Source organism: Fusarium oxysporum, genomic scaffold, assembly GCF_000149955.1.
Source record: "Fusarium oxysporum f. sp. lycopersici 4287 supercont2.44 genomic scaffold, whole genome shotgun sequence".
In the NCBI taxonomy this organism is placed as follows: domain Eukaryota; kingdom Fungi; phylum Ascomycota; class Sordariomycetes; order Hypocreales; family Nectriaceae; genus Fusarium; species Fusarium oxysporum.
Genome location: NW_017264848.1, coordinates 75,631 through 102,409, shown reverse-complemented (window position 1 = coordinate 102,409; position 26,779 = coordinate 75,631). Strand labels below are relative to the sequence as shown.

The 26,779-nt window shown below is 45.5% G+C and overlaps 10 protein-coding genes across 10 annotated transcripts; 8 read left to right on the top strand and 2 right to left on the bottom strand.

The window, feature by feature from the left end:
* Positions 1–131: 131 nt before the first annotated feature.
* Positions 132–1,064, top strand: FOXG_17292 (bloom syndrome protein; the record flags this gene model as incomplete). Its single annotated transcript, XM_018397300.1, has 2 exons — positions 132–486; positions 649–1,064. 2 exons carry the CDS (start codon positions 132–134, stop codon positions 1,062–1,064), a joined length of 771 nt encoding a protein of 256 aa, XP_018258102.1.
* A 96-nt stretch (positions 1,065–1,160) lies between these two features.
* On the top strand, positions 1,161–1,430 carry FOXG_22739 (bloom syndrome protein; the record flags this gene model as incomplete). The annotated part of the gene is made up of 1 exon (XM_018403151.1): positions 1,161–1,430. One exon carries the CDS (start codon positions 1,161–1,163, stop codon positions 1,428–1,430), a length of 270 nt encoding a protein of 89 aa, XP_018258101.1.
* A 36-nt stretch (positions 1,431–1,466) lies between these two features.
* On the top strand, positions 1,467–1,715 carry FOXG_22738 (uncharacterized protein; the record flags this gene model as incomplete). The annotated part of the gene is made up of 1 exon (XM_018403150.1): positions 1,467–1,715. One exon carries the CDS (start codon positions 1,467–1,469, stop codon positions 1,713–1,715), a length of 249 nt encoding a protein of 82 aa, XP_018258100.1.
* Positions 1,716–4,920: 3,205 nt separating this feature from the next.
* On the bottom strand, positions 4,921–6,700 carry FOXG_22737 (uncharacterized protein; the record flags this gene model as incomplete). Its single annotated transcript, XM_018403149.1, has 2 exons — positions 4,921–6,131; positions 6,202–6,700. The coding sequence occupies 2 exons, from the start codon at positions 6,698–6,700 to the stop codon at positions 4,921–4,923; spliced, it is 1,710 nt and encodes a 569-aa protein (XP_018258099.1).
* A 53-nt stretch (positions 6,701–6,753) lies between these two features.
* FOXG_22736 (uncharacterized protein) lies at positions 6,754–6,867 on the bottom strand (the record flags this gene model as incomplete). Its single annotated transcript, XM_018403148.1, has 1 exon — positions 6,754–6,867. The coding sequence occupies one exon, from the start codon at positions 6,865–6,867 to the stop codon at positions 6,754–6,756; it is 114 nt and encodes a 37-aa protein (XP_018258098.1).
* Positions 6,868–8,456: 1,589 nt separating this feature from the next.
* FOXG_17291 (uncharacterized protein) lies at positions 8,457–10,216 on the top strand (the record flags this gene model as incomplete). The annotated part of the gene is made up of 4 exons (XM_018397299.1): positions 8,457–8,553; positions 9,141–9,263; positions 9,318–9,434; positions 9,957–10,216. The coding sequence occupies 4 exons, from the start codon at positions 8,457–8,459 to the stop codon at positions 10,214–10,216; spliced, it is 597 nt and encodes a 198-aa protein (XP_018258097.1).
* Positions 10,217–12,438: 2,222 nt separating this feature from the next.
* On the top strand, positions 12,439–13,074 carry FOXG_22735 (uncharacterized protein; the record flags this gene model as incomplete). Its single annotated transcript, XM_018403147.1, has 1 exon — positions 12,439–13,074. The coding sequence occupies one exon, from the start codon at positions 12,439–12,441 to the stop codon at positions 13,072–13,074; it is 636 nt and encodes a 211-aa protein (XP_018258096.1).
* Positions 13,075–15,028: 1,954 nt separating this feature from the next.
* Positions 15,029–18,614, top strand: FOXG_22734 (uncharacterized protein; the record flags this gene model as incomplete). Its single annotated transcript, XM_018403146.1, has 3 exons — positions 15,029–16,707; positions 16,891–18,476; positions 18,532–18,614. 3 exons carry the CDS (start codon positions 15,029–15,031, stop codon positions 18,612–18,614), a joined length of 3,348 nt encoding a protein of 1,115 aa, XP_018258095.1.
* Positions 18,615–20,443: 1,829 nt separating this feature from the next.
* Positions 20,444–23,097, top strand: FOXG_22733 (uncharacterized protein; the record flags this gene model as incomplete). The annotated part of the gene is made up of 2 exons (XM_018403145.1): positions 20,444–21,786; positions 21,852–23,097. 2 exons carry the CDS (start codon positions 20,444–20,446, stop codon positions 23,095–23,097), a joined length of 2,589 nt encoding a protein of 862 aa, XP_018258094.1.
* Positions 23,098–24,738: 1,641 nt separating this feature from the next.
* Positions 24,739–25,999, top strand: FOXG_17288 (uncharacterized protein). The gene is made up of 2 exons (XM_018397298.1): positions 24,739–25,479; positions 25,532–25,999. Exons 1-2 carry the CDS (start codon positions 25,406–25,408, stop codon positions 25,860–25,862), a joined length of 405 nt encoding a protein of 134 aa, XP_018258093.1. The 5' UTR covers positions 24,739–25,405; the 3' UTR covers positions 25,863–25,999.
* The last annotated feature ends 780 nt before the right edge of the window (positions 26,000–26,779 follow it).

The following is a 26,779-nucleotide window of genomic DNA, read 5'->3' as shown; positions in this document are numbered from 1 at the left end:
TGTATAACAAGGGTAAACTTGCTCGCATCGTCATTGATAAGGCTTACTGCATCAGCCAATAGGGCCATGATTTCCGGCCATATTATAAAACTTTAGGCAAAGTCTGCCAGAAATATCCTGGAGTGCCAGTCATGGCTCTCACAGCCACCGCGACACAGAACGTCATCGTCGACATCAGGCACAATCTCGGAATGGACAACTGTCAAGCGTTCTCACAAAGCTTCAATCGTCCAAATCTACACTACGAGGTTGAGGTACAAACTTCCTGGCAGCAGGGCCAGGTCAAGATTGTCGTTGCAACAATTGCGTTCGGCATGGGCATCGACAAACCAGACGTGAGGTTTATCATACACCACGGACTTCCAAAAACCTTAGAAGGATACTATCAGGAGACGGGTCGCGCAGGCAGAGACGGAGATCCCTCCAATTGCAATCTTTTCTATGGCAAGCAGGATATAAGGACCCTAAAGAAGTTAATCGCTGATAGTAAGGGCAACAATAAGTAAAAGGAGCGCCAGATATCTATGCTCAACCGTATCACGGCATTTTGTAACAACAAGTCTAATTGCCAACGGGTTAAAATACTTCGCTATTTTGGCGAGGACTTTACTGCAGCGCAGTGCCGCAAGACTTGCGACAATTGCAAAGCTGGTTTGATCTTTGAGCAGCGAGAGTTTTCTGAGTATGCCATAGCGGCCATCCGGGTTATTCAGGCGCAGAGGCGAATTACAGCGGTGCAATGCGCCAATATCCTCATAGGGAGGAAGTATCCCCCCTATGAGGCACGTCACTCAGATGACTGGTACGGAATGGCAAAGAGCCTTAAGAAGCATAAGCTTGTTCGAGTACTCGACAAACTGTTAGCCGAGAAGGCATTTCATGAGAATAACCAAGTCGGAAATCATGGCATGGCAATCCAGTATTTGAAACTTGGATCGATATACCGCCTGTTTCTCTCAGGGCAACGGAAGCTCATGTTATCGATTCAAGTGCCGGAAGTGGGCGCGACTAACAAGTCTTCCAAGCCCCCATCAAAGCAAGCCAGCAAGAAGCCGAAGGATTAGGATGTGACCGCCATGCCGTCGCCATGCGTGTCTTTACCTGTTGGACGACGGAGAAAGAAATCTCATACTGTGAAAAGCGACGATGGGAATGGCGCCATGGCTTTGAACGGCTATGCGAATGATAGGTTCATGGTAAATGATGACGAGGATGAAGAGGCCTTTGAAGAGCTGCCTGAACACCAACCACTGAAGTCGCCCTCGCGATCGCCTGGGCTTCCAATATCCATCAGTGCCGAGTTGGAGGACTTAAACGAAATACACCGGGATATTATCGACGGTTTCGTCCAGGAAGCAAAGGTAGCAGAGGAGAAAATCCGAAAGCGGAAAGGGCTCAGATCACCACTGTTCACCAAGAAGGAGCTCTAGGTCATGGCTATACGGTGGACAATTTCTCTAAACAAGATGTCTAAGATTCCAGGCATCCAACTTGACAAAGTCATGATTCATGGACCAGAGATCCTACGTATCTTGCGAAGATACTACAACGGCTACCGTGAGGTCATGGATCCCAAGTGCTCTGGAAGTAACGACCAGGAGATTGTGGATCTGCTAAGTTCAGATGCCGAGATGGGTGAGGATGCCTACGAGGAGGAGGATGGGGAGGATTCTCCTTATTTCAACACCACCAGGCACGCCGATATTCGGGCCTAGGTATTATTCGCAGGCGATTTGACTCAAATCCTCCACCACAATAGGGTTGCAGGGTCAACATTAAGTAGGAATATAAACAGAACAACATCTACTACTTTATTCTATCTAGCCACAGAGAATAACCAGATGAGACAAAACCAATCAGTAATAATATGGAGGGTTATATCTAATTGAAGGAGTAATACCAGATGCTGCTCTGGCAGCTTTGTAAGGCAGCTATTCGATCCAGCACCGGCATTGAATCCCACTTTCGGTATCGTCAGCTGAAAGGTAAATTACTGAGGGATATCAGAGACTACTATAGCGCGATGGAGCTAGTTGGCACAAAACTCTTTGCCTTACCGGCCGGTTTGGACAATTTTTGAAGGTCCTGGGGGAAAGAGAAAACAATCTCGGTCCATTGCCATTTTCGGTCTGATGCAAACCCCTGTCGAAAGCTTGAGAATGGCTTGCTTGACCGGCTGCAGCCACAACAGCCCTTTCGCTATGGTAGGCAAGGCAGACTTCGACACATGCTAGTCCGTACACAGTGACTTAGCGGCGGGCAGCTGACCACGTAGCTGATGCACAGGGCCATCGGGCGCGCAATGACACTTGTGACAAATTAACAAATGCAAGCAAGCAATTCGAAATGAGGGGACTAAATAGGTAATCATTGGCTGCGTATGTTCCTCAGTTGTAAGGTGACACGCCTACCCCGCGCACCATATCAGCATCAAGTCGTCGTTGGGCACACCGGCCTGCTCCGCGGAGATCACTAAGTCCTGACCAGATGATCTATATTATTGATTCGCCCTTAACGAAGAAAACGTCCTGCTGCATAACAGGTGTTGGCTGTAACCGAGCTTTCTCTCTCGTCTTATGATAAATACCGACGAGTTGCTTTATGTATGGCGACAGATAAGGTGGATGAAACCCGCAAGTTTGCAGGGGCATCCCACCAACTGTCATACTCGAAGGAGGCCCGAGCGTTGATCGTTGACCAAATGACCTTCTTTATGTTTCAAGAGACATAATCTGACGTGGCATAGGGTCCGGGGAAGGGAGGTTATTCCGTCGTTACAGCCTAATGGATCTTGGCATTGTTGATCAGACCATTGCTAAGTGGGGCTCTGATCGCAACAGCGCGTCCGCAATTACTATCTAAGTTTAAAGTAATTAAGTTATTAAACTTAAAAAGGGTTAGCTAATAGAAATGCATTGCTATTAGGGAAAATATAAAGCAAAAATGCTAAATAGTAATTGGTTAAAAACAGAAAACGCAATGTATACTAATAATTCTTAATTAGGGTTAACGTCTTTGATAAGCAGGTGAGACAGATAAGCAGGTGAGACAAAAATCCCTCACCTTACATTATCACCATTCAATTTAATATTTATCAAGAATACAAAATGTCAGAGTCTTTATATGAGGCTAGGATCCTTCTGGCACTTCAAGCCCTTCAAAACGACCCAAAATTAAGTATCCGAAAAGCGGCAACCATATATCAAGTCAATCACTGCACCTTAGGTCGCCGCCAGGATGGAATTCAATTAATACATAGTACCACCACAAAGTCACGGAATCTATCTGATCTAGAGGAGCAGATAATAGTTCAATTTATCCTCGACCTAGATTCGCGAGGATTTCCCCCTCGGCGCGATTTTGTGGAAAAATTGGCTAATTCTCTACTTGCTGACCGCGATGTATCACCCGTTGGCAAACGCTGGGTTCATAACTTTATCCAACGGCAACCAGAGCTTAAGACACGTCGATTTCGGAGGTATGACTATCAGAGAGCTAAATGCGAAGATCCGACTATTATTCGTGACTGGTTTCGCCTCGTAGAGAATATGATCGCGAAATACGGTATTTAGTTAGCTGATATATGGAACTTTGATGAGACTGGCTTTATGATGGGTATGATTGAGTCCGGGATGGTCGTTACAAGCTCAGAAAGGCGTGGAAGACCTAAAAAGGTACAGCCTGGAAATCGTGAATGGATTACTGTGATCGAGGCGATCAATGCAGAAGGCCAATCGATCGCGCCGTTTATCATTGGTTCAGGCCAATATCACCTTGCTAATTGGTATCGAGAATGCGACCTACCCGGCGATTAGGTTATTGCATTAAGCGAAAATGGATGGACTAATAACCAGCGAGGCCTTGACTGGCTCAAGCACTTTGATCGATCAACAAAGGACCGATCGGTTGGTTCTTATCGTCTCTTGATCCTCGATGGTCATGAAAGCCACCATTCGGCCGAATTTATAAGATATTGTAAGGAGAATAAGATTATTACGCTCTGTATGCCTGCTCATGCCTCTCATCTACTCCAGCCTCTTGATGTTGGATGCTTTGGGCCACTGAAAAAGGCTTATGGGCGAGAAATAGAGCGTCTGATCAGATGCTCTATAACCCACATCTCTAAGACCGAGTTCTTTCCCGCCTTTTATGCCGCCCACCTAGCTACTATTACAGAAAGCAATATCCTTGGAGGGTTTAGAGGAGCCGGGCTTGCTCCCCTTGACCCAGAAAATGTCATCTCAAAGATGGATGTGCAGTTACGGACCCCGACGCCTCCTACAGAGGTCACGGCACCTTCGACCCCTTAGGCTTCAAGGACCCCAAAGACAGTACTAGAGGCCCAATCACATTCCAAATACCTAAAAGCACGGATCGTCCATCACAAGAGCAGCTCCCCAGAGTCAATACTTGAAGCTGTTAGGTATTTTAAAAAGGGATATAGAACCTTTTTGCATGAGATATCTGTATTAAAGGAAAGGGTTCAACAACTTAAACAAGCAAATAGGTCAGTAGGTCAGCGCCGGAGAGGGAAAAGAAATAGGATACAGAAAGGAGGGCCTTTAATTATAGAGGATGCATTACAAGCAATTGATCAGATGGATGTTGATACGCAGGTAGTGGCCGAGTCGTCAAGAAGTGGTGGTCAAGGAAGTTCGGGTCAGCCGAGGGTTCGGCACTGTGGAACTTGCGGCAAGACCGGGCATAATGCAAGGACCTGTCAGGAGGAAATTGAAGTTAATATAGAAGAGTATAGCGATTAATTCTAATTAATCTAATAGATTGTGGTATTTTTAAGAGTGATTTTATCTTATAGGTAATGAAAAGTGTCTCACCTGCTTATCTGTCTCACCTGCTTATCAAACACGTTATAATATAATACATTAAATATACTTTAAAACTTAGTAACACAGAGGTATGTCACATAATCCCTATTACAAGTCCCTTAATAATAGTGGGAAGCATAATCACAAGCTGGCATAGTATGCTACTGTGCCATAGATACCTCCACCGGATCCTCCAAGCGGTCATATAATCTGGGGCATAGTCCAGCCAGAGTTTTGTATCTCGTTCTGCTTCTGAGTTTGGGAGTAATGGTGTCGTATGAATTCCAATATTCCCCATATCGATATACCAGACCGTAGTCCAGAGGTATAAGGCTCCAAATGTACTCGGATATTCTTTCCAGCAAGTTTCCCAAAGTTTCACTGCATAAACTTCAACTGACGTCAGTGGTACCAAGTCGTCCACCACGGAGCTGGATGGCGGGTTTAGCCTGCCGAATTGATTTAGAACCTTAGTTCGGAGCACAAACCGCTGTGGACTCGTATGGTCGAGAATGCGGTAAACTTCATCAAATGCTTCCAAAAGGCCGTCGAGGCCGTCACCCTTTTTAGGCTTGCCTCTCGTAGCTGGTATATTCCTATTCGGCGAGTCATTTAACCCTCGTCCGGTGTATTTTCGCTCATGGAGCAGCCAAACTCGGTCGCGGAATTCTTTGTCGAGCTGCCAGCGACGCTCGAAAACGAGACGTTCCCACAGAAGAAGGGCAAATACGACATCTCTACCAATTAGAAAATATCCGGGGCGTAATATTCCATTCCTGGTTGGCAGCGCTGGCCATCTCTCGTGTACGTTGGGATGCAAGTATAACCAAGAGGCCAGTCTCTGAATCATCTTCCTGTCATCGTCGATATTTTCAATAAGGCTTGTCACGATTGTGTGAGCAGCTGCTCTGCAGTGCTGTATTTTCCAATCCTTCGTGTCCATCGGTTCCAAGAACTGTTTGTTGGACTTTAGGAGTTGTTGCTCGCTGTCGATACTGTAGCTGATCACTGGGCTAAAGCCGGAGCTGTGATATGGAAGGACATAAGCCATACTAGTAGCATCATGGGACAGCAATGGAGCTCTTATGTCATCCATTGCATACCGATGAGCCAGGTGTGTATCGTAGTTGGAGACACGGTAGGAGACTGCTAATATAAGGACAAACATGGCTATGCAGGCCAACGTGAGCATCCCAAGAACGTAGAGCTTTGCCTCCAGAGCTCCAACGGCTGCCCAGACTGCTGGGAATACAGTGAGAATGAAGACAATTACTGCCTCCCAATAGGATCGTCGGCATAATTTACCTAGGTAAGTATATTAGCGGTCCTGGAAGTTGAACCTAGAGAACGCGGGCAGCACAGGTAGTATACATACCAACACTAAACATCTGGATGATACGCCGAATAGCCCACCAGATGAAGACTCCGTCTAAGATCCAAGGTGAGAATGCAAGTCTTCCCCAAAATTCATATCCGCCCCATCCGTGGAGAATGAGTTGGCGACCTATCGAGATGCAGTCATCCCAACGTAAGGCAGAGACTGGGATAATAACCGTCCAGAGAATACTGATTAAGCCCATCAGTATCCACATCACATCATCTGTCGAGTGCCACCACCTGTGGCTCAATGTGTAGCCGCTATGCCGCACATAATACTGCCAAAAAAGCAGCAGTACAGAACCGCATATTGCGGTACTAAGATGAAATGTGTTACGAAATTCAAGCTCGGTTTTATCGTATGCAGGGGTCGTCAGGTTCGTCGAGTTGCACCGCTGGCCGTGGCTTTTAGTAGCGGCCTCGGAAGCTGCCTCTGCCAGTGGTGCTGAAAAGGCAGTGGGGATGGCAGCAAGGAGACTAAACCAGTTGGGCTTCATCTAGTCTTTAATGAGTTCTCTTGCAGCTAATTGACGAGCAATGGCGTTGAAGTTTAAATGATTAGAGACGTGGAAGGAATATTATAGAAGTCGATTTGCGAAAGCTCCAACTTCGCCAGGGTCTTACGGCTACCCGTATATATCAGTTCCAGCAACTCTGCTGACATCTATTATCCTCCATAACGATTTCCATCCTTAAGACTACAGTCGCCTGCCTCGTCGAGCTGAAACCTTGATTGCCCTAGCTGGGTTTACTAAGGAATCAAAGTGGCGTTTACGTAATAATGCCATCTATTAGTTGGATCACCAGACCACTAGTCTAATATAGTCTTCACTGTCACCCGACTTACCCCGTTATGACGGAAGCAAGGTTGCAATGAGGTCACAAGGGCGACAAAGTTTTAGACTGGCGGGTTTTGTGATTCAATTGAAAAGGCTTTTTGCCGGCGGTAATTCATTGGTAATCGAAAATTGGCAACGTATTGAAGCTATTTAATTGGTGGGTATACTGCTCTACAAGTATATAATGTTCACATGTGATCGCCAGGGAATCAAGAATTCCACTCATGTCACATGTTTCGGTACTTGATGACGTATTATCGTCCGAGCAGAATAGATAGATAGCTTCTTAATTACGTTGATATATACACATTGGAAAAGAATTGCCATAGATCATAAAAAACTCTCACCTAGCCATCAGCTCTACCTCATTAAATAATTACTACACATCAGATAGTTGAAAGGAGGCTGAAGACTATGGTAGGGCATTGGTTGAAAACCAGGGATGAGTCCTGTCTTAGGTCAACATACTTGAGTCGGCCGATTTTGTAAGGTCTCGCCCATCCCTCCCCCCGTGTTGACGATTGTCAGTGGCTGTCGTTTGGGAGGACAGACAAATTCAACGGCTCAGAGCCTAAGGTGCTAGCTAAGGTTCTGACTTCCTAGTCTAAGTGAAGGAGTACTAAAATAGATGTTTCTTCCCTGAAGTATATTGGCGGAGGAAAGACGCAAGGCAATCCGAAGGTGGATTTTGCCAACTCTTGAGAAAAGACACATGATAGTACTTTTTGTGATTCCATAACCCTTGTCATATTAGAGTCTTTGAGCCGACGAAACTGGGATTATAGTTATGTTATTCTAACTTTATACAACCCCAACACCACCCACACAACTTGGACAAAATCAGCTACAAAACCTTATAGATAAGCCACAAGGTTGCCCTATACTTAACATTCCTATTGGCTAGGATTCGGGCTGCTATAAAACTTAGCTGAAAGGTACCCAGGAGGGTTGACTTGCTTATACAAGCATAATACTTTAGACCTAACAATTGACGCTTCAAGGTAATCCAGGTTTTATAACCTTATAGGCTTAAATTACAGTAGAGGTCAGTATTTTAGTAGCTCCCTTTTATTATAGAAGTAATAACAAGTCCTAACAACTGCCGATCTAACATGTAAAGCCTGTGTAGGCTGTAATCCGCAGCCTCTCAAACTTATATTAGTGGAAGCATATCCACCTATTGCTTTCTTTAGGGAAGGAGGGGTAGCGGTGTAAAGCCGATGTGTGGTGTCAAATAAACAAATGAAATTAATTACGCCAGGGGGACGAGATAGTGCCCGATTGATTTGTATTATTATAGACAGGCCACACCCAAGTATCTGGAGCCCCGCATCGGCTCTCACAACGACGCCTTCTCGGAGGTGTGTGTTACATTTCCCGCAAGCCTTGTCGCATACAGAATGCGAAGAAAAAGATGGGAGCGATAGAGGGAGACGCTAGTGGGCAGATTGCTCAATCATGGTCAAACTCAAGCATACGCAAAATCCTCGATGTTACGGGCTTGGTCCCCCGTAAGCGATAGGCTCTCTATACGGCAGCTGGTGCCCCTGCTTGATTGCAACAATTGCGAACGACGCCCAACCTTTGAGGGAATAATCAACATAATCGACAACCTGATGTTTGCAATGGCATTGTCACGTTATTATGCCGAAAGCCGGAATAACACGAAACGGAAATGGCAGAGTGAGGTCAAAAAGAAGAATCATATACTGGATGGTATTGGACATGAAATTCTGAGGACGGCTGAGGGGTGGAAGTGTGACGCCCCTACCAACTATCAAAGCCACAGGTAAATTGGCTTTTAAGTAGGCCTGTTATAGTTAATATAGCTGAATAGGTGTTATACAACCCAACACCACCTATACAACTCGTATAAAATCAGCTAGAAAAGCTTATAGCTAAGCCACAGGGTCAACCTATCTTTTTAAGTGACATAAGCCTCCGCTACGTACCTCCCCTCAGCGACTGATATATGGGCAGACGGGTGTCTGAATATAGTAGCGCATCCGAGTGCCCAAATTATGCCAGCACGCTTTCCCATGTGGACCATGCCGTCCAGGGCTCAGTTATTCGCATTGCGAAACGCCCTAAACACCAGATTGTCTTATCCTTCGGCCAGACCAAAAGGCCATAGAAGTCTACCTTTCCCCTACTGAGTGCATAACATTTATCAGGGGCCAAAAGTTCAGAATACAGGAACTCTGGTCCGAACAACCTTTAGGTGCGTCCAGGCAATAGTTAGTGAATATGATAGCTTAATACTGATTCTAACAAGATCGAGGCATCTCTGGCGCATGGGTAGTGGTTGGGACAAACGTTTGCCGCCTGATTTTCCCCGTCTTCGACGTCCAGCCTCGCGCCATCATCCACCCTATTAGCCATGTGCTCCAGGGTATGACTAGAACATGCCCCGACATTCAGAAGATCAGTATCGCAAACTAAACTATCATGAGAGAACAAATCTTGGGAGCTATCGTAGCTCGCTTAGGGGATGCAGATGCTTCTATCCGAAGTGCAGCCGCTGGTATACTAAAGCGGCAACCGAGTTTGCCAGATGGGGTCCTCCAGGCCATTATACCCTATTTAATTAATCAAGATACATCTATCCGAAGTGCAGCCATCGGTATACTAGGACAGCAACCAAGTTTGCCAAATGTGGTCCTCCAGGACATTATACCCTATTTAATTAATCGAGATACATCTATCCGAAGTGCAGCCATCGGTATACTAGGACAGCAACCAAGTTTGCCAAATGTGGTCCTCCAGGACATTATACCCTATTTAGATGATCGAGATACATCTATCCGAAGTGCAGCCATCGGTATACTAGGACAGCAACCAAGTTTGCCAAATGTGGTCCTCCAGGACATTATACCCTATTTAGATAATCAAGATACATCTATCCGAAATGCAGCCATTAGTATATTAGGACAACAACTAAGCTTACCAGATGGCATCCTCCAGGATATTACAGGCCGTTTAAATAATCAAGATCCTTTTATCCGAAGTATAGCCATCAGTATACTAGGACAGCGACCAAATTTGACAGATGGGGTCCTCCGGGACATCATGAACTATTCAAGAAATGAAGATGCTTCTGTCCGAAGGGCGGCCACTGATGCTCTGGGTAATTTCTTAGCCCCAAGGGAATACGAAATTGCAGAGCCACGCTGAGTATGTCTATAAATTCTATCTTGGGGCGCGAAGTAGTATCATATATGAAATGAAACTACACTACTGGTAATAGGGGGTTCCTGTACATAGTGTGGGCTGTAATATGTCGAATTACTACTTTTCTGTCTGTGTATGTGTCGCGTCTCTTTCCATATTATTATTTCTTTAAAATATAGCACGACCTGAATCCTACTCTTCTATTCCTAATTGTCGTGTACCCTAATTGTCGCCTACCCCTGTCTACTTCTCAAGTGCTTGTCTATCTCCGGTTTATTCCCATGTAATCCATACTATAGCGACTTATTTGTCCCATTTCGATCGACAGTCTGCACGCGCATCACAAGCGTGTGAACCCATACTTTACTTTTCATATATTATCCACCCTCTTTACTCTAATTTCAATCTGAGGTTTCTTTCCAATAATCTTTACAAGCTCATGTCATCAAACAGCTAGTAGAGTATAGCCGCCTTCTAATATAGAACTTAAAGATCTCTTTTACTACAATCCTTCTTAGTGTATCATTATTTGCAAATAGTATTACATTATAATGCAAACCAATATCATACATTATATCTGATATCACTATAATGTAATGCATACCTTTAAGGTCATTACTATTAAGTTATTTAAATAAAGTTTTAACCATCTACCTCTTATATAAAACGCAGATGAGATATTCAGGAGGGTGTGACCGCTGCTGATCACCTATCTAATTCAGTTCCTTAGTGTTTTTCACAATAGAATTTGCTATCTACTTTATTAAGATAATCAAGACCAATATAACTGCCGAGATCACACAGCAATAGAAGATCATCTCAAAAAGGTTCATAAGCAACCATTGCGCCAACTGGGGCGCCAACGAAGGAGAGAGGTCAGAGGGATTAAGGGTTTAGCCCAGGTCGGTCTGGTCCGGACTCCAGTCTCTTGTCAAACCATAGTAACCAATGACTAAATCAACTCTAGTAGAGTTGATTTTATTGACCTACTTAAGTCTAGTAGGGTTGATCACTGCCAGAGTGTAGAGTTGATTTTACATTATTCCACATTAAGGAACGGTAGTTCTGATATAAATATAGTTTTACTGTCGAACGCGCTGTATCCAGTTGCATGAAGTGCTAGTAAATATAACATTAAAGTATAATTATTAATTAAAGTATAATCTTTATTTGAATCATACTATTAGCAACCAAATCATCATGACAATCACTATGTATATGAGGTTTGTAGGTTCGCCTCTATAATCGACGCGGTTGCTACTCACCTGAAAACATGACATCACAATATAAAGCCAGGGCATCAGCAGAGCCTGGTGGGCCAAGTCCTACATACTGTAATGGGTTTTACAGGTGTTTTACACTTTTTAGTGTATATACATACTTAATCTATAAGATTATCTGCTTAGTTAATATTAATTAAGGCTAATAGAAATGACAAGAATGCATCACCCTCTCCTAATTAAGTAACATAACTTATAAAAAAGGAGGAGATAGTATAAATATAACCACTTAGGAAGCCATATAAACTATTAGCTCTAATGTGCATATTATTACCATAACATTAGAGAGAGATATCATAAATATATAGGATTTATTTAATATCTTAAGCTATAGAATGCACCTAAGCTATTCTTAGAATTAGTTTATATAATACAGGCTGTCTTAGCTAATTAGTAAGGCATATATCTTACAGCCGGGATCCATTTAGGTTCATAGGGTGGCCTTAGATAATGAACTCTTCAGGCCAGAACTTAAGCTTGACACTACTGCTAGAGACCTCTACCACATTATGCAGGCAAACTGATTCAGGCAGGTCACTCTAGATAAGCAAGATGCCATTATTATGCGACTGAGAGTCTTCTTAAAGCTAGCAGTTAAAGCTATTAAAGTATTCAGGTCTACCAGACTTAAGGTATTTTTCTAGATAGTAATAAAGCTTTAGCTATAAGACTGCCTTCCTTAGGTTTACTAAGGTTAGCATCTTAAGGATAAGCAGATCTCCTGGGAAACCCTACTGTACCAATTACCCCGCGTATCAGGTCCTGATACAAGATTTGATGGCCCGTGCCCTTTGGTATTAGGTCCTGATACACGAAATCATGGCCTGTGCACGCCGCGCACCCCTGTCACAACAGATCAGATGGTTTAATAACAGTAATCTCCGCCTAACTCATCCCTTTCAATGTCCATTCTTGCTGCTTTAGCTCAAGAAGTTGTTAATTAAGATGGCTGACGATGATATCTTTTCCTGCCTCCAGCTCTTAATTGATTGTCACGCCCAGCTCCTTATCTGCGTTCAGGAGCAATGTTGCTTTGCTCTTTCCTCCAAGCCTGCCCAAGTGAACGAGCATCTTCGGAAACGCCACAGCATCCCGATTAACGACCGGCGTAGAGTTGTTCGTCTTTTGAAGAACCGGGAACCTCCACTTCTAGATCCCGCCAACGCGCTGTTACGCCAGAATAAGTCCCCATATAATCCTAACCTGCCACTATTCGATAGGTTCAGCTGCAAGTTCTGCGATCTTCTTACTATCAGCAGTCAGGTTATAAGCCGCCATGTGGGTGCCGAACATGAGAGGCGGCGACTGGAATTGCAGGTCAAGCCAAAGGCTATGTATAAACCCATATACTTGCAGGCTTGGACGAAGAACCCTATTGGAGGACGATACTGGATTGTTGAGTATCGCAGGACTACGACACGCCCCATCCGGGGAAAAGATGTATACAGTCACCTCCGAGGCGCATTTAAGCGAGAGCAACGCCTGCAGCAAGGCTTAATCGCAAATGAGGTAGACACCAGTGCAAAAATCTCTACATTAACATTTACAGATCTTCGGCCCTGGCTAGAGCAGACTAGCTAGGAGCAGACATACCAGAACTTCGACCACGGCTTGCTGCGAAATCTGACCACCATGCCCTCTTCCTTATCATCAGTCCGCGGCGTCGTGTTAAGTAGAGCTAGAAGTGGTGCTACACATACTACATCAGGTGAAGACTTAATCAGCTCTGCGGGTGACGAGCAGAAGATTGCTGCAATCTTAGTAGCTGTGGATATGGTCATGGATCGCTGCGAGCAAACGGCCCGGACCACAAGCCGAAACCTTCTCTGTTGGCTACGTAGCGTACGGCCTCATGGATGCTACGCTAAGCCCTTTACCTTTGTCAGCAAGGCGGCTAGTAGAACAAAGTATATCCGGCTCCTTAAGCGCTTTATAGCTATGGTGTTCCACGCTTTTTGCTTACCTACTGATGTTTGTCGGCGCCGTGCTGGTATCCGGTTTAAGAGATCACAGATTAAGGCGATCGCAGCCATATGGAATCACTGTATCTGGGATCAGCATGGCGCTACAACGTTGAATTTCTGGAAATCGGCCAGGGCGCATGCCTAGTGCTACAGTCCAAAATCAACTCTAGTAGAGTTGATTTAATTGACCCGCTTTAACCCTAGTAGGGTTGATTTATTGCCAGGGTGTAGAGTTGATTTAATGTTGTACTATATACGGGAATAGTAGTGCTGATCAGAACAGGGGCCTGTCAGGGGTTTGCCACAGAACGCGTCACGTCCTTTCGCGTAAAGTGCTGTGGGGGGTAACATCATACTACTAGATACTCTCGTTGTTAATTAAAGAACCATCATCATTCAGATCTTACTACTAGTCACCAAGTCACTATGACAGCTTTAAACTTGCAATCTGAACCATGCAGTGCAATTTTTCCCTACGTTCTTCTCTCTATATACCGTCTTCTCGTGTGTCAGGTTTGTGGGTTCGCCTCTATAGTCGATGAGGTTGCTACGCATCTGAGAACACGTCATCGCGATATACAGCCAGAGTGTCGACAGGAGCTGGTAGAGAAGATAAAACAGATTCCGAATATTATCTACAGTCGGGACGATCTACGTCACTACTTACAGTACCTAACGGATATAATTCAACCTATCCCGTATCTTGCGCCGCCAAAACCAGATGGTTTGAAATGCCGTGCTTGTGGCCATATTCTTCGTCGCGTCCAAAAGATACAAAAACACTACAGTGAAAAGCACCATTGGATAAACCCACGAGGCAGGGGAAGACCAGCACCAAATTGCCCTGCATCCGCTTACGAGCTACCATGGGAGGAACATGTCGCGTGTCAACGATTCTTTCCTTCCCGTGAAGGTAGCAAATGGTTCCAGGTCGACATAGGGATAAAGGAACAGGCGAACAGACCAGGAGCGAAATCTAGTTCTAAGAAGCCACAAGGAACGCTTCAGACCCTAACACCCGAGGCATCTTTCCATCTACAACAAGTCATAGAGCGGGACACTCAATATTAGGAAGCTTTAAGTCAGCCACGAGCAACTGCAAATAACGCAGGCACTAATACATTCCCTGCTACAAGTTTGTGGCTAGACAGGACGCAATGGCCGTCGATCTATCGGGATTCACGTCGAGATATTCTGCGATCGTTAACCAGATTACCTGACCGTCACTCTCTCGACAACGACTATACTCTGGGACAAGGCACCTAGTGCTACAGTCCAAAATCAATTGTTGTACAATTGATTTAATTTACCCCACTTTACAGGGGGTTGACTTGAATTTTGACAAGGGGTAGACTTGAATTTTGAAAAATGGTCTAGCATTGGGATAGAGTGGACCTCAACAGGGGGTTGACTTGGATTTCTAATTGGTGCTTGGTTACACGTTCAGGCAAGACAACACTTTAACAGCAGCGCGTCAAGTTCTAGCTCCGATTCATCAGCGTCCATCGCGACAAATATAATATCGAGCCAGCAACTAATGTTGGTTGCCTACAGCACTAATTCGTCAGACCATGACACTCAAGCCTTTGACCGAGCTCGGCCCTTCTAACCCTATATACCCGTTTATGCTTCTTTCTCAATATCGGATTCTTGTTTGTCAGAAATGTCAATATGCATGCTTGGCCAGAGAAGTTACCACCCATCTTGCCAAAAAGCATCCTGGAATCGACCTATGGACCCGGCGCAGGCTAGCGGAATCTATCGAAGTGTTACCAGATGTGCTTCGAACCCGGGCCGAACTACCTCAATTACAATATCCACTACCAACAAATGAACCCATTCCTTGCCTCGCCCCACCTAAGCTTGATGTCCTCAAATGCCGACACTGTGGTTTTAATATTCGCCAGGTTCAGGCGATGCAGGAGCATTGTACCAAGCTTCATGAGTGGGTCAATCCCAGAAGCAAAGGAAGGCCACCCATAGGACATCAGGCGGCCGAACTTCTGCCATGGATAGAAGGTGTTGCATGCCAACGATTCTTCCCTTCCCGAGAAGGCAGCAAATGGTTTGAGGTCAACATACAGACAAAAATAAAGGCAGACAGGCCGAAGGCAAAGACAAGTGCCAAGAAACCGCAAGGAACGCCCTATGTTCTTACATATGAGGCATCCACCCATCTACAACAAGTTATAGATCGGGAAGCCAGGTATCGAGAAGCTTTAAGTCAACCCCGGACGACTATCAATGACACAGGCACCGACACATTTGCCGCTACAAGCTTGTGGCTAGACCGAACACAATGGCCTTCTATCTACCGAGGGTCCCGACGAGACATTCTGCGCGCGCTGATCAGACTACCCAATCGCCATTCCCTCCACGCAGACTACACCTTAGGACAGGGCAATTCGGAAGGGGCGCCGAATCTTGTTAGCCCACGAGAGGACAAACAGAAGATCTCATGCATCGTGAGAGCGCTTGACTCGGTGATAGATCGTTGTGAGGATACGGTTCGCGGTACTAGTCACAATATTCTCTGCTGGCTGCTCAGCTCGAGGCTGCAGAGTCGCCGAGAGCTTGCTTTCAATCTCGTGGCAGAGACGAGTAGCGAGGTTAGATATCGAAGGACTCAGAAGCAATTCTTGGCTTTTATCCTACGAATATACCGAATGCCGGATGACTCTCGACAAGGAATGACGAATGTGAAGATAAAGCCCGAGATCGCCACACAGTTAGATCGGATCTGGGAGCACAACATTTGGAACCATCTCGACGTGTCGAAAGGAACATGGCCAGTCATGAAAAAACGGGGAAGCCTTCTAGTAGGAATACACTCTGGTCCCATGGAAGGCCAATCCACTGATGTTCATCCCAACACTCGAGCTTGTCAGGGATCAGATGGGAAAGAAGGTGCAGAGGACGCCGAAACAGATGATGAGAACGTTGAAGCTTGGGAACTTGAGGATGACGATGACGATGAGAGCGACTACAACGATTCTGGATATTATGACGATGTTGAGGGGAACACAGCTGGAACCCAGCAGAATCTATTCGCATGGGCATTGGGGGACTCTACTGCATCTGCAAGCGGACAATTCCTCGAACTGTTGTTTCAGCTATGTGTTATGCTCAGCACCGAAAGTTATGTCGATTGGCAACCAAGCTCTACACTGCTTATATATTTTAGCGGTATTCTTGGATTTTCTGCAGATTGTCAGAGATTCCAACTCGCTCGACAATATTGCTCCAAGCTGTCAGCAATAATCTATATACAGCGTATGTTATTCCTAGAGCAAGCATTGCCTCTACGTGAATATCAGTCTATTGGTATCCCATAACGGCCGGACGCTGGGCAATTCGAGTGCTTTAATGAATTCCGAGCCAAGTACATGGTTCTAGGCTCACAATACCCATTGGCGGAGCTGATAAGCCTTAGAGATTTTGGGCGCAACATCGCACGCACTGAACCACTATCCATGCTTTTCTACTGGAGCAACGATGGTGAGACAGTGTCTCATGCCACTTTTCAAATAACAATGAACAACTTTCGCAAACTCGCAGACTATTTCATTACACAGGCAGAAGCACTATGTGATCAGTTGATGTTTGGTCTATATCTACACGTTGACTTATTAAAGATCAAAGACGATATGTCTAGTTCAAAAAGTGGTTACAGCTTTATTAACTGCCCTGGGAACGGTCTTGAGTCAGCATACCTGGAGCTATTAGTTCATGCCTATACCGCAGGCAGAAACGGACTAGCTAAAGACGGAGTATGGCGATGGCATGCTGTAACAGCGTATTTGAAACAAGTCAGGAAGATGGAGGAGCAGCTTGCTGGTGGTCTTTACACTGCATGTGGCCAGACACCACGAGTCAGAGAACTCTTCAGCCTCGAGTACGAGAATGGCCTGAATACAACTTGTGGGGTATATGTTTGGGGTGGCTATATGGCATACATTATCTGCCATCATAAAGCAAAGCGACTGACGAATCGCGAATTCTATGTGGTGCGATTCCTTCCGGTCAGACTGGGTCACGTTCTGTTCAAGTACCTTGTCTATATTCGACGGGTTGCTGATCTACTACGCCGCGAGCAGCTCGGTACCGATAGGAGCGCCCAACAGTGCTTGCAGACACGATTACTATTCCATCACAACGGGAGGCCTTGGCCCACATCTCACCTGACAGACGTTGTTGCGAAGGCGACTTTAGAAGTATGGCAACAAAGGATTAATGTACGGACGTATCGCCAGCTGGCCATAGCAGTCACAGAGAAACATGTTCGCGAGGTGTATATCCCGTTCAATAGGCATGACGACTGCAGCGATAATGTTGACATTAACACTATATTCGCTTGGCAGAGTGGGCATCGGCCACTCCAGCGTGGGATCATATATGGACTAGATGGAGCGTACCCATCCAGACTTCAACCATCGCTTCTACGATGCTATGAGTGGGCTTCGGTCCGTTGGCATGAGTTTCTGCGCCAGTCAAGTAAGAGCTTGCCTTTTAAACCTGAAGGAACACCTATCAGCCCAACGTCATTTCCATCCAATAGGAAGCGAATTATCACAGAAGTCACTGCGGACCATATACCTCCAATGGATGAAGCTTATTTGACAAAAAGACAAAAGGGTAGCGGACCGTTGACAACCATGAGTAAGGAAGATGTGCAGTCTATACCAGCAGAAGGTTGGCAAGGCAAGCAGGACTTGATCTTACCTATAACATGTAATGAGGCCCTACCCCAAGACGTGCGTACCGGAAGGAAATACTCTGAAGTCACGGATGGAGTTCTCCATGTGCTTGATGAGCCTCAAATTCTGCTTTGCCTCCTCTGTATAGGTGCTGTTCGACCTGGCAGGGGCATCGAAACCCACTTTCGAAATACGCACAAGTACACGGGAGATAAACTTAAGGGAATACTATCGTTTTGTGATAAGCAAGCGTTTCAAGATCCGACCAAGGTACCACTTCCAGAAAATGGTAGTAAGGCTATCCCGCAACTCCCAAAACTAGGTGGGTTCAGCTGCGATTACTGTGACTTCTTATTTATCGACAAGTCGAACCTCAGGCACCATTGTAGCTCATGTAAACCTCAAGATAGAAAAGGTGGCGAAAAAGGGTGGAAACATGTATTACTCCAGAGATTTGTAAAGGGTAGTAGTGTTCGGTATTGGATCGTGGAGTAGTAGGTGGTTAATAAATATGGGTTATAACGTATATTGCCACTCGTACTTGAATGGAGCTCTATTCTCTTATTACTCTGCAAAGAGCTCGGCGTCCTCCTCTGCCTCCTTTGCCCAGCCGCCATCAAGCCCGGCATAGATCAGGTCAGGCATCACTACCGCAACCGCCACAGGACAGTTGGGGCACAGCTGCAGGAGGTAATTGCATTCGCCGCCTACTGTACCAATTACCCCACGTATCAGGTCCTGATACACGAAATTATGGCCCGTGCACGCCACGTATGATGACCTTGTGTATAGGAAGATGGTTAAAATTCAACCCGGCCTAGATGCCTGCTGTTTCTCCGGACAAGATAGAAGTTAAAGATGGCCATATGTTAGATCATCTCGCTCACATTTGTGGCATTGCTCCGGTGCCATTTAGCCAGTTCTGAAAGCATGGCTCTGCCGTATAGTGGGCGTTAAGGCTACTGAAGGGACAGATAATAGAGTTTATTCCTTTTTTGAGGAAAGAGAAAACAACCTTGGTCTATGGCCGTTTTCGGTTTAGTCAACCCCCCAAAACTACTTGCTTGACCGGCTGCAGCCATAAAAGCCCCTCAGCACAGACAGGCCATAAAGGGCTTGATAGCGGGTAGCTGACCATGCAGTGATGGAAGCACAAGGTCTTCGGGCGTTCAGTGGCACTTGTGGCAGACTGACAACTGCAGGCGAGCAACTCAAAGCGCTCGGCGAGTCATTTAGTAATGCGAGAGGATAATTGCAGTATGGCAGTGAGGAGAAGCAAATAGGCAATTATTGGCTGTCGTATATTTCCTCAATTGTGAGGTAATACGCTTTACCCTGCAAACTATATCAGAATTAAGCCGTAGAGAAGGCTCTTAATGTTATGACCCTAGGGGCTACCTCAGAATCCAACCGTCACACTTAGTAAGCTGCATAATAAAGAGGGCAGCAGAAGTTAGATACTTCCCTTTAACTTATAGGATTACTACTGTATAAGCTGAGTATCTCATGTTTATAATTAATAATGGGCACTTATACTAATATTATAATCTCTTTACTAGTAGTTGAATATAAGGATTTAACCTTGATTTATAGAGGTTTTTATATAAAAGTAATATATTTAATATAACTTATTATAATTAGGTCAATTAATCAGTTGCCTCAATTATTAGTTTTAAATAATATGAGAGCCTTTATGTGGCATGTATTTAGATATGTTGGTAATGCGTAAGGTAGTAATTATAGTCGCTATGGAAATTAATATATGTAAATAGGTTAGAGATAGATATATATAAGAATGAACAGGAGGTGGGGCGATAATTTGGGTTTTATAATAATTAAGAATAGAAGAGTAGAGATTTTGGGCTGAAAAGTGGCTAGAGGCTAGTTGGGGAAGACCTCACTCCCGTGCACAGTTGGGAATAGCAATGTGTAATCCGGCACATTACAGACAACCCTTGTTACAGTAGGTACCGGCCATAATCAATTCTATACGTGTGTATCAATAATTGGCTCATGTGCTGGGGTTAGTCACAGTGGCTTGCCAACATTGCTTACCGATATGCATCATGGGTGCTGATTATGTAGGCATATGAGCCAATAGCAGGCCCAGTAATGTGGAGCAACATGGAAGTTGTCTCTTCCTGGAGTATTTCATAAAGCCAACCGCAACCCCTTACACGCATGCTGTACAAAACCCTACGAAGCTATACCGTGTGCGATTTTCTCTACTATTGAACAATCAATGTTCCTTTGGTCGTCTGAGGTTAGCATATTTAACTTATCGCCCGGATGGATCCACTCAGCACAACCGCGAGTATCATCGCCACTATCCAGCTGTCCTCCGAGGTTGTCAAATATGTAAACGCAGCTGCTGGCGCAACTAACCTGCGGAAGCGTCTTCGAGAAGAGGTCCGGACCTGTGAATACATACTCCAGCAGCTGAAGGATGGGGCGGATGATTCGGAGGAAGGCAAGGCATGGTCTTGTACAATCGAGGCCCTTCAAGGTCCCAAGGGGCCTCTGGGGCGACTTGATGTTACCTTGCAGACCATCCAAGCTAAGCTTCTGTCCAAAGGAGGGCATAAGAAGGTGTTGGAAACTCTCAAATGGCCATTCACAGAGAGAGAGGTGGAGAAGATTCTTGCTGCCATTGAGCGCGAAAAGTCCCTCCTATGGCTGGCTTTAGAAAACGATCACCGGAAGCTAACCTTGGAGATCAAGAAAACATCAACTGAATTTAAAAGACAGCTTACCGGACTGGTAGATGGCTTAGGACGCATAGAGAGGTCACAAGCTGACCTCATGTGTTGCTTGCATACGTTGAACGACCGCCAGAATAATCGAGAAGCTACTGACCGGACACGACAAATTCTTAATTGGCTGTCGCCTGTTGACCCCTTTACAAGCCATTGTGCAGCTATGGATATGCGCGTAACTGGGACGAACGACTGGCTCTTGTCTTACGAGGAGTTCAAATTTTGGCGGCGTGCCAAAAGTTCCGTCCTTTGGTTGACTGGTATCCTCGGATCTGGAAAAACTGTTCTTGTGTCGACCGTGATAGATTTCATCCAGCAATGCGGCAACCAGAACGACCGTACCTACGTGGCGTATTTCTATTGCGATTTCAGAAGCCCAGAAACACGTAATCCTCTCAACTTGGTTGGCTCTCTTATCGCTCAGATATGTACGCAATTGGGTCGTTTCCCAAAAGATCTCGAGGAAGTCTTTGAAAGGAACACATCGACCCAATCTCCTTACGTCAGGCAGACAGACCTGCGGACTCTCAGCGAGATCCTCATGTTGCTAACGTCTAAGCATCATGTGATAATCCTTGTTGATGCGCTTGATGAGTGCGAGAGTCGGCGAGGCATCCTTGAACTGTTTCGCCAATTGGGTACCCAAGGGCATCATTTGAATATACTTCTTAGCAGTCGCGACGAGGCCGATATTCGCGAAGTATTATCAGACTTTCCAAGGATACGTCTGGAGTCTGTTTCGAACTGTTTAAATTCTGACATCGACCGCTATATAAACTACCGGCTGGACCACGATCCAGGCTTCAGGATGCTGAAACTTAAGCCATCTTTCAGAGAAACTATCCTACAGTCATTGAGAGTGCAAGCCAGCGGGATGTAAGTTGATCTAACTGTGTCATTATCTGATTTGCGAATGATTGTAGAGCTAACCTGGAGATCAGGTTCTTTTGGGTTCGATGCCAGCTTGATGAAATTGCGCAGCTCAAGACTATGAAAGACATCAGAGAAGCCCTCAAAACCCTCCCGAAAGGTCTGCACGAAACATACGAAAACATCCTTGTCAAAATTCCATCCGGGACGATCAGAATTGTAAGGCAGCTACTCCAATGGCTAGTATGTACTGTCTCGCCCTTGTCTCTTGGTGAGCTTCACGAAAGTTTGGCCATCGAACCGAACATGGACCATATTTGCGAAGAAGCTGCCCTACTAATCAGTCCTGAGGATATTCAAGATCTATGCGGAAATCTTATTGTGGTTACAGCCAAAGGAAACGTCATGCTGGCGCATCTGTCCGTCAAGGACTATCTCTTATCAGATGCAATCAAGAGAAGCAGGGCCTCAATATTTGCATTTTCTGAATCTGAGGCAAACATACAGAATGCACTAAGCTGTTTGACGTATCTCTCATTCGCGGACTTCCGATCCGGCCCAGCTGGTAGTGCTGATGACTTTGAGAGTCGCCTACTTCGCTATCCCTTCCTCTACCATGCATCGATATGGTGGGCCGCCTACGTTCGAAATGCCAACCTCTTTTCTGAAGAACTTAGTAACAAGGCTCTGCGTTTTTTCAGTCCCAGTTGTCGTACTATTTTTATGTCCTGGGTACAGGTTATATGCTCTCGCCCAATGTTTGGCAACAAACAGGAATACACATCAGCTATAAAAGAGCGCAAACTGTGTTGGAATGCTTACCCTAGACAAGCCACATCGCTCTATTATGCAGCATCGTTCGGCCTTGAGTATTGCGTCAGAGCTCTTCTATCACAGGGCGCAGAGATCGACGCCGAGGGTGGTCGGCTGGGTGCTACAGCGTTTCACGCGGCGGCTCTACGAGGCCATGTGAATGTCATGGACATGCTATTTGCTGAGGGTGCCGATCCGAACCGAACGGATGTCATAAAAATGGCACCACTTCATTCTGCTGCGCTCGCTGGTAATGTCGAGGTAATCAAACGCCTCCTCAAGCAAGGCGCAGATCCCTGCGCAAAGGACGAATACGGGAGCACCCCGTACGACCTCGCGTATTCAATGGGTCACACAGACGCACTTAATCACCTACACATGAACAAATCCAAAGAAATGGAAGACATAGGACCCAGCAGTATAAGGGTAATGCACACTATTCGCGGAGAGGGTAGGACCTGTACAACTAATGTATTGGTTTTACTCTTGAAAAGGCAAAATTGACTAACTTTATGTTAGTTATACCACTTGAACTCCGGGCCACCCCATATCTCTACAGGCGATGCTGTCCATCGGACAGCAGTAAAACAAAAGAGCCGTTTGTCAAGTGTCTCTGAAAAAATGCCCGCTACTATTCGTACTGGTCATATACCAATGCTTTACCGATGTGTAAGTTACCCATTCGAATTACTTGAATAGAAAATGACTCATTTATGGACAGTGCATTTGCGGGGACGGTTGGTTTAATATTCATCTTGTTGATCGTTGTCCGTCTTGTAATGTGCAGAGATGTAAGGATTGTGAATTTAAAAATTAGTTGATACAACCTTACTCTTTTATTCCTAATTGTCACATACCCCTGTCTTCTTTTCAGGTACTTGACTATCTCCGGTTTATTCCCATTTAATCCATAGCGACTGATTTGTCCCCTTTCGATTGACAATCGGCGCGTCACACACACGAGTGAATCCAGTAGGCAAATTCGACTTGGGGTTCAAAGCCACCAGCACATTTTTCGGCTAAATTAAATTACGATCCCCTTTCAAAGGCTTGAATTAGCATTCCGAGCCAACTTTGATTCACTTTTGATTAATATTGTAGTCGTGGCATGTCATCCAATATTGCGAAGATTGGACTCTCGATTGGGCGTTACATTTCCTATTACGGAATAGTGGTGTTTATCTGTCAAGCGTTACATTTCCTATTATGGAGTAGTACATTTCATCAGTCTACTTAGTCATGCTGGCAGTGTCACATGCCAATGCTCAGCCACACAGTAAATTTGGAAACCTACAGTAGTTGATAAGCGAGCCGATTAGCTTAAGTTACACTTGAGAAGCAAGTTTTTGAAAATATATAAGCCTGTCTTTCATTTATCCTGCTCCAAATCAAACTAACAGCCGTTTACTTACAATCCAAGAATAGAGCTAATAGTATGCGGGCGGTCAAGTCGCTCAATAAAGACAGATATGTATGTATGTATGTATGTATGTGTATTTTTCGTCTGGGTGGCTGTAACGAAGCCAAATCTCCTACTGGAGCAAAAAACGTGCTGAGCTAGCTAGGTACAGGATACCCCGCTTCCTTCACCATCCAGCATACCAATGGCACAAAAGGTGCTGTATTTCTCAAGCCCGTCACCCGTCAGCGGGTTCGAGGGCAATCTATTGTCGAACTTTTTCCACCGACCAGAATTCTCTCGCGCATCACTACATCTGCTGACGCAGTCCACAATCTCCAGTAACCAAGTTGTAGCTCGTAGTCGACTGTCGCGGCGGCAGGGAAAAACCTCGGGAAGGGATCAGAGGCCGACGGTGCGGCTTGCCTTTAAAGGAGAAAAACCCATCGCAATCGGCGTCGTTGATCGGAAGGATGTCGCTACGAATGCCCGGGGCATCGCCCTCCGATATCTAAGGCGTTCTGGTTCTGAGGTGCCGCCATTAGATCCGACAAAGGTGTTGTCAGAGAAGGCGAACTCTCCAAAATTCCTTCTCTGAAAACTGCTGTTAGGGAGCCGATAGCGTCCCCGCAGTTTTTGTGTGGTCGCGTGGCCTGCAGAAAATCCCGCTCCTAGCACCGCACTAACAGTGCGTGCCAAGAAAGAATTTTTACAGGAGAGAGTTGTCAATAAAGACAGATTGGTACCAAAATGAATCGTATAGGGTAGCAAAAACAAGGCGCGTTTCCACAAATCAGTGATGTATTACATCGCCCAAAATAGCTAGCGCCAGCTTGATAACGTGTCACTCGGTCCGCTTCCAGGTACGAGGGTTTGTTCGAAGCATTCTCAAACTTTGACCGGGCTTATTACTTCGCTATACCAATCGATGCGTGGAAGCTAGTCTACTGCGACTTGTACTATATCGATGGAGACAATAGTTGTTCACTGTAAGACATTTATGAGAGTCGTCTTCAGGAGGAGGAGCTTCAAACCCCTGCGGCACGAGATAGAGAGAATATACGCCGTGACGTGATCAAGCTGGCACGCAGGAATGCGAAATGGATGCTCTCAGAACTTGATCGACTTTCGGATGAGGAAAAAACACAGCCCCTTGAGGACTTCGAGAAAACGGTTCGTGCCATCTGGAAGCGAGCATCCCATACGCCACCAGCTTGGATACAAGAGATTCTTCGGGCTCAGCAGCCCTGGGGATTTGTCTACTACAAAACCAAGGAGGTCGAACAGCGATACGGTCGTAGGTGGAGTTCACTCTTGGATATGGTCAACAACAGCCCGTAGCCCTCCTTAGCCAGGGACGTGAGAGAAGCAACCTACTTCGGTATCCATTGCCAGGGAAAACGCAATGACCTGATGGCCCTCCAAACTGAGGTGTGGGCTACCGCAGGTTCTGAGGGAGACTTGGCTGGGGATGATTGCTTCCGACGGTAAGTTACATTGCCTCATTGATATCTTGGATACACGCTGATAGTCCAGCAGACACTTCCAAGAATATAGACAGTCTCTATCATCCCCAGGTATTGTGCAAAACACATTCATTGTAGTCCCTATTGAACTGATTCCTGAGTCTCAAAACGAAGAGCTTGATCCATATTGGGTTTGGGCATACGATGCAGACTGGGATAACTCTACTGAAGAGACCGTCTGCAGTAGAGGCGAAAAGTACCAAGGCCGAGTTAAGGTAGCTATCTACTCGCTTAACGCATGGTTCTATGCTGCGCGGTGGGAGGGCGTAAGCCTGCGAGATATGTGGCTTAAGGCACAAATGCACCAGGATAAACTATGGATCTGCTATTCAAAGGAGATGTAGGCTTGGGATCATGAGCCGTATGTATGATACATGGTCTAAACCTGTTGACAGCAGTAGGACCTGCTAGCCATAAACCATGCCATTCACGAACTTCGCGCGTCGTCACGTGGGTAATTCGCTGCCGTGAAGGACTTGAGAGCTTGCATTCTGGTGGCACTAAAACAGGCCAGGGATCAAGGCCTCGAGCTTTCTCATCTCTCGCACACTGACTGATACGGTTTAAATACAGAAGAAAGCTAAACAACTCACTGGAACGATTAACTGAGCTTCACAGTGTTACAATGGCCACTTGCGCAGAGGAACCATGCAAATGAACTTAGTGTATTGCCTCCCAAGCTTTGTCCATGAGAGAGTCCCAAAACGGACCTATATCCTGTCGGCGGCTTACAGATGATATACTAAGACGTCGCGATTGAGAACGCAGCTAAGTTCTCAGCCTACTGTACCAATTACCCCGTGTATCAGGTCCTGATACACGAAATCATGGCCCGTGCACGCCGCGCACCCCTGTCACAACAGATCAGATGGCTTAATAACAGTAATCTCCGCCTAACTCATCCCTTTCAATGTCCATTCTTGCTGCTTTAGCTCAAGAAGTTCTTAATTAAGATGGCTGACGATGATATCTTTTCCCGCCTCCAGCTCTTAATTGATTGTCACGCCCAGCTCCTATTCCTATATTCTCTTTGCAGTCTACCTAACCAATGTGTTTAGAGTTCATCACTTGCAGGGATACTTCTTTTTGACCCAACAAAAATTCTAAAATTAATACATCCAGCTAAAGACGACTTACAAAAACGAGAGCAATGTATGAAGCCTGGTAAAAAGGCTATATTATATGTAGGAAATGAAATTCTAAATTACCCGGGTCATACGCGTACCTTACTCTTCTATTCCTAATTGTCGTGTACCCCTAC